Raw genomic sequence first — 12,293 nt, 5'->3', positions numbered from 1 at the left:
AGGATACAAATTACGTTATGACAAGTATGCTAAAACAGGTATAGGAAAGTAGCCTAGAGGGGAATAAGAATGATGAATGTAGTTGTTATTAAATGGTGCGATTATGGGTTGATATTTCATTTGATTAAATCTTGTCATAATATGATGTTAGTTTAAAAACTTTAGGAATACCTTCTTTTTTTTTTTTTTTTTTTTTTTAAGCAAGGGATGCAGAAATGCTAGCAGGGAGCATCTAAAGTTAGGTGTCAGTACCACTTTGAAGAGTGTTCCCTCAAAATTTCATCCAGAACCTCAGAATGTGATCTTACTTGAAAACAAGGTGTCTACAAAAGGAATTAGTGAAGATGAGAACATAGTGGATTAGGTGGGCCTTAAATCCAATGACTGGTGTCCTTTTAAGAGAAAAGAGAGGGAAACACTGAGACACAGGGAAGAAGAGAAGGCCACATGATGATGACGGCAGGGATGGAAGTGAGGGAGCTCTAAGCCACGGAGCGCCAAAGACTGTTGGCAACCGACAGACGCTGGAAGAAACGAGGAAGAATTCTTCCCTGGAGCCTCCGGAGGGAACACGGCCCTGCCCATAACTTGATTTTGAACTTCTGACCTCCAGAATGGAGACAGTAAATTTCTGTTGTTTTAAGTCATCCAATTCATGGCAATTTGTTACAGTAGCTACGGTAAACTGACACAAAACTCACGTGGGCAATTAGTTTTACTAAATATAAAAAAATACCAGTTTGATTACACCCTCTTTTCTTCTCCTGATTTCAGAACAAATTAGGAAATAGCACCTTGAGCTCAGATAGATTTATATCAAATTGTCGGCTTTACTGGTAAAGCTAAGCTACAAAGCCAGATTTGAATCAGTAGCTTATTGTGCTCACACTTCCCCTCCGAATTGGAAGGATCCATATGTTTAGTCCTAACATGAAGGAGGTGCTCCAGCTCCCTTTGTGCCGCCTCGAAGGGACCGGATCCTTACACGCACACCACCACAGAGGAGTGAGGAGAAAAAGAAAGAAGCTCAACCAGGTACCATTTAGTTCTTTTCCCTGATCTGCTAAAGCAGATTATGGAGAGCAAACATTCTTCCCATAATTACTCCTTCTGAACTGTTACGTGTAAGTTCACTAACCATAGTGAAAGGTGAAGAGAGGGGCCCAAGTGTTCTCCCCTAATAACAATACCTAGTGTACTCTCTGATGAAATCCTGAAGGATCACATTTACCGTATCCCCCCCAAATATGGGACATTGCCATGATCATTCAATATACACTTGCTGAGGGGTGCCTGGGTCGCACAGTCGGTTAAGTGCCTGACTCTTGATCTCGGCTCAGGTAGTATTCTCACAGTTCGTGAGATCAAGCTTTGCATTGGGGGCATTGTCAGTGCACAGTCTGCTTCTGATTCACTCTCTCTCTCCCTCTGCCTCTCCACCACATTCTCTCTCTCTCAAAATAAACAAATAAACATTTAAAAAATACACACACACACACACACACACACACACACATATTTGTTGAGTGAATAAAACCAAATGAATAAAATGACACTGGCTATACTCTTCTTAGCCATAAGTTATAAAATTCAAAGATATGTGACTAAAACTATAAATTAAAAAAAATTGTTTACTTATTTTTGCAAGAGAGAGACAGAGTGCAAGCAGGGGAGAAACAGAGACAGAGGGAGACAGAATCTGAAGCAGACTCCAGGCTCTGAGCTGTCAGCATAAGCCAGACATGGGGCTCGAGCCCACAAACCATGAGAGCATGACCTGAGTTGAAGTCGGACACTTAACCGACTGAGCCACCCCAGGCACCCCTAAAACTATAAATTCTGAACAATTAAAGACAGACATTATTGCATAGACTCAAAAGGGCAACTTCTTTTTTTTACATTTACTTTCCCTGAAATTGGATGGTGCATCTTATAATTACTGGTGGATTACAGATTCATTGTCAGAGTTTTCTTCTTTCTTCGCAGTACATAAAATAATGTTATGTACATCTGTGTTATATCTTACAGTTGGAGCTTTAGATTCAATGGAATACTGTATATTATTAAAAACATCTTTAAATTATTTCCTTGTCAAAATAAATCAAAATAAGTAATTTCTCTATCAAGTGCTGAAAAGAACATGTAACACACACACACACACACACACACACAAATTCTCTTCTTCGTAATCAGATGCAAAGTCCTGAGTTCAAGAACAAATTCAGCAGTTGCACAGTAGCACTAACCTCAGGATCTAGGTTTTCCGAGAATGCTTTTTTCTCAGCTTCTAGTTGTCCGTCATTTAGCACTGGGAGGGGGGAAGGTGCAGAATGTGGCTCTAATTCTTCACGGAGAGCAGTTGTTTTATCTTCTCCTGGCCCATCTTTCTCCTCCTTGTGGCTGTGTGTTTTCAACATGCTCCGTGGCCGAGGTGAAGGCCTGAAGTGGTTGTCTGCTTCAAGGCTGCTGTTGTTTTCTGCCAAAAAATAAAGTGTTTTAAGGTGAGCATGCCAAAAAAATGACCATGACTTCAATTACACCCTAAGGTGCTGCCATACTTCCCTCCTGTGTCCATGCACCTTAGCTCTCTTCCCTGGACAGTCCAGAAGCCCACAACCCTTCTCTACACAGAGCTCCAGGAAGCACAAATGAGCCATAGTTCAAGGTCGATTTTTTTTTTTTTTCAAAGTAGCTACCATCCTGGAAGTAACTAGTTTAGTTTTGTGAGAAGTTGACTCTTCAAGTTTATGAACTCTCATAGTCAAAAAAATAACAACTAAAAAACAAAACACCAACGGTGCCCCAGTTTCTGCCTCTATGGGGGTTCATGCATAAACCTTGATTGAATGTCTGCTGTCAGGCCCTGAACACATTACTCACATTGCTGGACTTCATAATCAAGACAGTGACAATGACCCTGTCCAAGGATTTACACATTTGGCGGGGAGATGATTCTAAACAAAAGAAATTGTAAGAGCAAGGTAAGTTGCGTCACAAGCATGAAGATGATGTGGGTACCGGGGACAGGAGCGCTACTCTCATTGCAGAGAGGAACGAAGAACTACATTTGTGAACTGTGTTCTTTTGAGTCCATAAAACCTCTCCACAGTTGTTAAAGCGTCTGAGTTACTATTTCCCTTACTTCCAAGTTTAAAACGACAATGTAATGCTGGTATACTTCCAGCCCTCAAAGGTAAGGAAGCGTTTTATGTAAACTTCTTGCTTAAATGTTACCTGTTATACATATTCGTTTCTCCATTGTTCTACCAGTGCTTTCTTCTGACAAACTTCAAAACTGAAGTAATCAACACCTTCCTCCTCGTTAGCTATAAATGGGCTTATGAATGCTGCTAGAAGATTCCGTCACCATACCAAGCTGGCACCACTATAAATGTTTTATTGCCAATTTTAGCTATGTTCTCAACTCGGGCCAAATGTTCAAGCCATCCTGGATTCCTCCTCATGTTCCCTTTATGTCCGAAGCATCAGGACCCCCTGTTGAGTCTTCTTGCTAAATCTCTCTTTTACCCCACTTTCCACATCCCCGCCATCAGCAACTCATTTGCTCTCTCCTCAGAGATATTTACAAAATGCAAATCAGATCACATCACTCTTCCCCACAAAATTCCCCAATGGCTCCCCAGCATCCAATCCTACCGAATAAAAGCTTAATTGCCTCTGAACGGTATAAAAGGTCTCATGGTCTTCTGCCTGGCTACCAGCGCTGCCTTGTCTCCTGGTACACCCACTTTGTAGTCTATGTTCCTGAAATACTCGGCTCACTGCTCTCTTGGGGCTGCGCCACAGACCCTTCTGCTACCATACCTTTACCCAAGCTGATCCCTCTGCCTAGAATGTCCGCCTGCTGCTTCTTCTCCTGACAAAAGCTTGCATGCCATTCGAGCCTCAGTGTAAGCGGAATATTGTATAATGCCTGAAAGAAGGGGCTGAGTCAGTTTTTTTTTTACTGTGATAAGAACACTTAACAAGGGATCTTACCCTCTTAGCAAATTTTAAGTGCATAATACAGTATTGTCAACTAAAGGATCCGTGTCGTACAGCAGCCCTCTAGAACGTTTCATCTTGCCTGAGGGAAACTTTACACCTGTTGAATAGCAAATGCCCTTTTCCTCTCCCCAAAGGCCGTGGCCACTACCCTTCTACCTGCTCTCTGGATGAGTTTGTCTATTTAAGATATTTCATGTTTGAACCTTGGCTCTGACAGTCATTGGCACCATACTCTTACACAATCATATAACCTCCACATACCTCAGTTTTCCCGTCGGTAACATGAGTTAAGAATTCCTAAGGCACCTGTGGGACCTGAGTAAGAAAATACATATAAAGTGTATGGTACTCAATGAACATTGATAACTCTGGTAAACTATTCCCTTCCTTTTTCTTTCTTTCTTTGTTTTTCGGTTTTGGTTTTGGTGTGTCCATCACTCCTGTTTTCTTTGGGGTAGTCTCTCCTCTTCTCCATCCTTGTGATTCTAGTGGATTAACAAATACCTCCTCTGTACCTCATTGGGGGTGGGGGTCCGCAATGCACCCCACCCTCCCAGCATATCACAGAAACTTCATCTCCCCCATCCACAGCAGGCGGTCAGGAGGTCAGTACTTTTCTATTTAGAGTTGAAGAATATACCTTTAAGATCACATGCATCTGTGAGGATACGATTTGGAGACTGCTAGTGGCATTCTTTCCTGCCAAGTGAAGGGATGGCTGAGACAGAGACCAAATGATTAAAAAACAAACAAACAAACAAACAGACAGACAGACAAAAAACAACTGGACCAAGGGATGGAGTAACTGGGCCAGTGACAGGGGTGGGAGGAGAGAGTGAGAAGGTCTCAGAGTCAGGGAGGAAAGACAGAAGTGGAGAGAATCCAGATGACATAAAAGGACTCTCTCTAAACTTAATCACACCTAAAGAGAGGTCTTCTGACATCCATGCTCAATTAAGTGATAAATTCCTCTTTCCACTGAAGTCTGAACTGAGTCATTTGCAACCAAGACTTCTGACTATGGGTACTATTATTTGTCAGTTATTACTATTATTGCCATTTCCAGGAAGACTTCCCTGATGCCCTCAAGTAAACTTAGGTGCCTACTTTCCTTAGGTACCTTTTATATACTTTGCCATTGAATTGTAAAGTCTTTGCTATGGCTTAAATGTTTGTGTCTCCACCCTCCCCTCAAATTCTTAGGTTGAAATCCTAACCACAGAGTTGATGGCATTAGGAGGTGGGGCCTTTGGGAGGTGATCAGACCATGAGAGTGGAACTTTCATGAATGGGATTAGTGCCCTTATAAAAGAGGCTCCAGAGAGCTCCCTCACCCCTTCTACCACACAGAAATACGATCAGAAGTCTGAGACCCAGAAGAGGGCTCTGTCTCATCTGACCATGCTGGTACTGTGATCTCAGACTGCTAGCTTCCAGAACTGTGAGAAATAGGTTTCTGTCGTTTAAAACCCATCCAGTCTATGGTGCCTTGATACAGTGGTCCAAACGGACTATGACAGTCTTGGAGGATTGGTATTAGGTCTTTATAATGTCGTATTCTCAGTTATCATCACAGCACTTGTAACATTATGGAAAGAAAACTATATTCACAATAAATATGTGTGGAGAAATAAATTGATCTGCTTAAGAGCAAATGCTAAATAATAAAATAAATAATAAAAGCACTTAGAAAAGTGCTGAATTTCCACCAGATTGTTCTAAACACTTCAAATATATAAACCCATTTAATTGTCTCAAACCTCTAGCGCAGGTTCAACTATTCTACCCAATTCACAGACAGATAAATGAGGAACAAAGAGGTTGTACACCCATGATCATAAACTCTAGCTTGTGGGATTAAAGCAAGAGCACCCTGACTCTGAAGTTCATGCCTTTAGTCATTTTAATGTTAAAATAAAAACAACGTACCCTGTAAAAATTACTTTCTACAATCACTGCCCATGTGACATTTGCTTGAAGAAATGAGAGTTTACTTTTTCCAAAAGCCAAGCAAGAGCAAAGGATTTTTCAGATTCTTTCAGATTCTAATATTTTTATAAAGCATTAATTGCTACTTAGCAATGTCTCACCACATTAAAAATATTAAGCTCTAGGGGTGCTTGGGTGGCTCAGTCGGTTAAGTGTCCAACTTCAGCTCAGGTCATGATCTCGTGGTCCGTGAGTTCAAGCCCCGAATCGGGCTCTGTGCTGACAGCTCAGAGCCTGGAGCCTCCTCTGGATTCTGTGTCTACCTCTCTCTCTCTGTCCCTCCCCCACTCACACTCTGTCTCTTTCTGTTTCTCAAAAATGAAATGTTAAAAAAAAATTTTTTAAATATTAAGTTCCAAATTTGTAAGAAAAAGAGTCTAAAAATTTAGAGAGGGATAAAGCTTAACCCATGAACCACATTCTTTCTTTCAGGAATGAGTCATTCATTTATTCATTTATACGTTAAAATACTCACTGAATTGTATATGCCAGGCACTGACCACTAGCCTCAATTTTTTTCTTCAATCTGAAGAGGCTAGGAATAATGACTTTAATATACTTTATGCCACAATTCCACTTCTAGAAGTATTGTCAATTCAGACAGAAAAAAATACTTCTATACGTTTTCAAAATGCTTTCTTTTATAATGAAATGTAAATGATTACCTGTTTTTGGTAACTAGTTTTACATTACATATAGTGAATTGCAAATGGCTAATGACTTTAAAAATAAGGTATTGCACATTTGTGTATAGTGTTTAGAATCCTGGTGCCATCTTGTGGTTTAAGAAAAGTATTTCTTTATTCATTTTAGCTTGTCACAGGTTTCTAAAAAAAGGTATTAAATAGGTGGATTATTGATGATTATCTACCATAAAGTTCTAATTATATGCTTCTATCTACATCAGACCAAATTTTAGCTTCTGTGTGTTTATACTTTCTTATTTACCTAATGAAAAGCTTTGCAGAATCAAGTCAAATAGGATAAATATAATCCATAAAAACAGACTTCCAAATTCACTAGGACTAGGAAACACTGTCTACTCTATCCTTCTTAAAGATCTCTCATGCATATTTCTTTCTGAATGGCTCCAACAAGTTCTCTCATAAAGAAATTACTTTAAAACTTCCATATTTCTGTGTTTTTCCAATGATACAAATGAACAAACTGTAGGCTGTGTTTTGGGAAATGGTGAACTACTGGATAGTTGCCAAGTTCCCTTATGTTCCCTTTCCCTTCATTTTTGATGCTATTCAGTACACTGGGAAGGTACATTTCAGCACTTTAATTCTGTTTCATTAGGCCTTGTGCTTATATTTTTGTAGACTTATATAGTTTCTCAGACACACTTCCATAGAGTCTCAAAATGATTCTGTAGAACAAGAAGAACAGGTTTCATCCTCCTCCTCATAAAGACAATAAGGCTTACCCTATTTGCCAAGGTCACCTGTAATTAACACACGGTGGCTTTTTTCCTGCTCTGTTCATATCTTCTTATTTGAAGGTTAATGGGATATGTCTGAAATAAAGTTCTGCCTGATGTTACCAGTGATACCTAACAGGTGAAGTAGGAAGTATTTACCAGTACAGTATTTAACGATACAAAGGAAATAGACTTTTATGAAGGTAAGTATCAACGAATATTTTTTCTATAAAACAGGAAAAAAGGGCTAAATAACAGACACCAAACCCCTAATCTTCTATGCCCATATTTTTGTGTGGTGGCTCAGGGGGCCTCAGAGAGTCTGGCTCTTGCTTCACATCATCTTCACTTCACTGTGCCGAGAGCTCAGGAGAATTGTGGAGAAACTACTATATTCCCAATCGCACCAGGAACTTCCCTTCAGGAAACTGAGTTTCAGTGGATTTTCCCAGGGAACAGAGAAACTAAACAGAGATTCTCTTTTCTGAAGGAAAGTTGGAGGCTTCAATAACAACACCGACAACAAAACCCTCTCCCTTCAAATACTCAAATGTCAGAAAATCTTCTGGCAAATGATGGCATGGAAGTGATTGTTCGAAGGATTAGTTCTGATGCCGCTGGAACACTAATTTCTGGAGTGTAAAATGGATTAGAAAGGACTGCATTGCAGTCCACCCCTGAAAACAAAACTGAAGCCCAAAGGCCTCGCAAGGCTCGAGAAGCTTTGGGAGCCACAGTTGTGAATGACAAGGTACCCTGTCTGACCTTCTAAAAGGCACCAGCATAGATGCAAGACTGACATACAACTGGATGCCAGAACTATATGTTTTATAAATCCATTACTTTGATTGATAAGTCTAAAATTACAGGAGAGCCTGGGTGGCTCAGCCAGTTATGCAACGGACTTCGGCTCAGGTCATGATCCCACCGTTCGTGAGTTCCAGGCCTGCGTTGGGCTCCGCGCTGACAGCTCAGAGCCTGGAGCCTGCTTTGGATTCTGTGTCTCCCTCTCTCTCTGTCCCTCCTCCGCTCATACTCTGTCTCTCTGTCTCTCAAGACTGAATGAAAGTTAAAAAAAAATTGAAATTACAAAGGTAAGTCTATTTCTTAAATATTTACTAGCTACCATATAAAGATATTTTGTGATTATCTGAAAATAAGTTTATAAGAACTGCGATTACACCAACCTAACAAATTACCTGAAGATGTGCTTTTGACTGGGAGAATCCTGGGTTTAGGTTTCATTTTAATTTTGTCTTTTTCGATTTCCTGGTCTTCACTTTGAGATTCAGATAAGGGAGCTCCAACCACGTCTCCACAACCATCAGGTGCCATGTCCTCATCATTTTTGGCAGAGAAAGCTGGCTCATCTTTTGTCATGTCAATGTTTGATTTCTTGGTTTTCAAAAAAGATAGTTTTGGGGAATTCTTTTCTTCATCATCTGATAAATGGAAATCATTCATTTTTTTCTTATCTGAATTTTCATCTACTGAGGTATCAGAAAAATCACCTAAGGAAACTGAAAAATGGGAGAGAAAAAATGTTTTCCACAGTCTTCTTTAAAGTTGTGAAGTTTACATTAATCAAAAAGACAACCTTAAAAACTGATCTTTAAGGTTGTAAAATGAACTTACAACTAGAATGGATGCAAGTCTGTTTTACCAACAGGTCTGCAGTTCTAAGACACAGCTAACTTAGGGAGTTTTTGTCGGTATTTATGAAATAAAAATTTCAATTTCATTAATTTATTCAAAACATACTTACTGAGTATGAAGAGTGTGCCAAGCCCTACACTTGCTCTGAGCATCATCCAAAGGTCCCGCAAAATAACAATGACATGGGATATTTAAGCTGGGTTTTGGACTGTAAAGCTTTTATCTGCAAATGACTTCATTATATAAAATCGAGAACATCGATAAGTGGAAGAATTTTACTGGTTATTTGCTAATTATATATTTCTTTTCCATAAAAATTTCAGAACTACAATTTCATGCATACCAGAGTATTAGCTTTTACTATGAGAAGGTTGATAAAGAATGCTAACTTAACTATATAGCAATGATTTAACTATTGTTCTGATTATTTTTAAAGACAATATCAAGAGCTATTCACTGAATATTAAAGTATAATACACTGACTTGCGAGGTTGGAATTATGTGTCTTTACACTTGAAGCTAATATTTTTATATGATCAAAGAACCAAATTAAAATACCAGTGCCGATATGCTAGGCTTTTAAAACGGAGCCCCTATTATAGCCAAAAAATCTGACTTATAAAAACCATTACAAAAGTGATTCTGATGTGCACCAAAGTTTAGCTCCACAGGCCCTAGTTTTCAATTCGCTGGAGGGTCTCATAGGGTCGACACTTGTGTCCAACATGGTTTACAACTGACAGACATCCTTTCACTGCAAACCTATCAATTAATTTACATTTTCAGTATACACGCTCAGAAATAAACAAAGACAATCATACAACTTCCTAAAAGTTGTGAATGGCTTTTTACTCATTAAAAAGTTGGAAATTTAAAACCAGTGTATTTGTAGGTATTATTTTAACGTAAGTGGTTGTTTTTGTAGGGATGGGCTAAATGCACCTAAAGAAGCAAAAAAAGGACAAGTGGTTTACTTTTCCATATTCACACATACCAATCTCATCGCTGTCAAAGTCATCAGAGTATTCAGAACTTCTTTGCCTGGCTGAGCGGGCTGTAATTGCTTTTATTAGCTCATCCTGAAATGAGACAATTAAGATTAATTTCCACCCAAACAGAGAGGTCTCATATTTAGAATTAGTTCTTTAAACAAATAATGCTTGATTAACTGCTTTCAAACCCAGGTTTCATTCATATAACACATAATCCTTATGCCATGCACCCAAACCCTCAGACTCCATTGTAACACCACCGACAAGATCCCTCTCCTCATGAAGCTTACAGTTAAATTGGAGGAAACAGGCAATATCAAATAAATGAATTACAGGCTGTAATCAGGGTGGGAGAATAATAAACAAGGCAGGACTCAATTTATACAGGATTTATTACACACTGGCATTTTGGAAGAAACTGGTCCTTTTTGTGATCTTTTGTTTTAGCATATTGTGGTAATACATGTAATCCATATGGCAAACTTAGAAGCTGAGTTCAAAACGGCAGTGACTAGACAGAGAGAACTGAAATGGTATTATGTCACAACAGAAAAAAAACTTAGATGCAAATTTAAAGTTGCTATATAACTTAACTTTTAAAAGCTGATTTAAAATTTCAAAAGCTAGTGTACTAGTCTGAAAGCCACACAGAAGAGTTGGTAACACTGGAGCCCACATATGATCTCCAAAGGAAATGCAAAATCTCCAAAGGAAGGTAGGATTTACTCCTGCATTTTACAGGGTCATTCCTAGAATCATTCTGAGTCCATCGTTACAAATACAGAGTTAACCTTGTCAAGTCACTCAAAATAAAAATGTTTTGAAATACTTTACCTGGAAAGTAGTCCTTTTCGTGACTTTTGGACTCTTTGTATAAGCCAAAGTTGTGCTAAAAACTTCATCAGACATAGTGTTTCTTTCTTTTTTTCTTTTTTAAATCTTTATAAAATGGCTAATAGGCAAGGGAAATAATTCAAATTCTGATGGTGCCTGAAATGTACAAAAAGAAATCAGACTTTTTTGCACATTTGCGAATTTCTATTACTACCCTTTAGTGCAAAGAGAAAAAAAGAGCCAACAAAAAACAATTGAGAAAAGCATCTCATATGAATATTAAGCTAATAATCACTTAAATATGTAGAGTTCTTCTAAAGAAATATAAAATTCTCACCAGTTTGTTATCAAAGAAAAGTCAAATTGAAGTTATCCTAAAATTGTTTTGCAATTATCTTAAGGATGATCAAATAAATGACTGCAACAGGTTAATATGATAAAACGTTGCCAATTAAAATACAGTATTTTATTCACCTCCCTTCCATCCCCAAAGTATAACATTGTCCAAGAAAGAGCCATACCTTATTTAGAAAACTACCAAGGAGACTGGCAGCATAAAAGATACACCCAAGAGCGCTACCAAAAAAGCAAAACAAAACAAAACAAAAACAAAAAAACCTTGCGTACAGTTCTAGTGAAAGACAAAGATCATAATGCTAAACTGCAATAGCGATATTTTTTTCCAGTCGCTCTTCCTTCCCATAAAAGTGCTAATAGGGCGAGCTAAAAACAAAACGAAGCCTCCGTGATAGGCAGCATTAAAATCACTGCACAAGTGGGCCCGTGAACCTTTCTCGTGCTAGGAGTGGAGGTTCGGGCCTCCGTCACCCTGCCATCCACTGCAGCGCGCGGCCAGGGACCGCTCTTGCCAGGCCAGGTGGCACCCGGGTCCCCGCCGGCTCCGCACTGCACCGCGCCGACAGACAGCCCAGGTCCCAGCACTCGACCGGCCCGTGCACACCGAACGCTGTCCCAGTCCCCTTCCTCCGAGACCCCGGGACCCGTGTTCTGTACCCACCCAGCCGATCCTGCGGTGAGCTCCCCGCTACCCTAGGGACTGAGCGCCTGGCCTTGGGCAAGAGCCTCTCTCCACGGCCTGGGCCTGCCGGCTCTAGGAGACTGTCACAGGTCTGAGCAAAGAGGAGGGACTAAAAGCGGAGATGGGAGGAGGTTGCTAGGAAACAGCGTCTCTGGGAGGAAGTGACTTCCTCACCGCCAGGTCTCTCGGGTACCCGACACCGCTCTTCCGCCTGACGCGTCGCTGGGGCAACCGCCCAGACGGAGGAAATGACGTCACCCCTTTGGGTCCTGGGGAAAGGGTGCATTAAAGCCTACAGTGCTACTGCAGTTGCCTAGGAGACAGGACCCCCAGGCTCCCACCCGGGACCAAG

General features: G+C 40.0%; 1 protein-coding gene across 4 annotated transcripts in view; it reads right to left on the bottom strand.

The window, feature by feature from the left end:
- Positions 1–12,053, bottom strand: part of MAP9 (microtubule associated protein 9) — a 38,324-nt gene extending 26,271 nt beyond the window's left edge. For 2 of the 4 annotated variants that reach the window (XM_025921978.2, XM_086704021.1), the window contains exons 1-5: positions 11,921–12,053; positions 10,903–11,058; positions 10,071–10,155; positions 8,620–8,940; positions 2,247–2,476 (exon numbers count right to left, since the gene is read on the bottom strand). In XM_025921978.2, the coding sequence (XP_025777763.1) occupies positions 2,247–2,476; positions 8,620–8,940; positions 10,071–10,155; positions 10,903–10,977 (711 nt within the window). In that variant the 5' untranslated portion in view covers positions 10,978–11,058; positions 11,921–12,053. Of the gene's footprint in view, positions 1–2,246; positions 2,477–8,619; positions 8,941–10,070; positions 10,156–10,902; positions 11,059–11,423; positions 11,876–11,920 lie in introns of those variants that run through there. The other 2 variants (XM_086704023.1, XM_086704020.1) reach the window with 2 other exon arrangements.
- Between the last annotated feature and the right edge of the window lie 240 nt (positions 12,054–12,293).

This window comes from Puma concolor, chromosome B1 (genome assembly GCF_028749965.1).
Source record: "Puma concolor isolate L17-30 chromosome B1, mPumCon1.1.hap2, whole genome shotgun sequence".
Lineage (NCBI taxonomy): Eukaryota > Metazoa > Chordata > Mammalia > Carnivora > Felidae > Puma > Puma concolor.
Note: the sequence above shows the minus strand (reverse complement) of the source record. Positions and strands in the feature narration are given on the sequence as shown.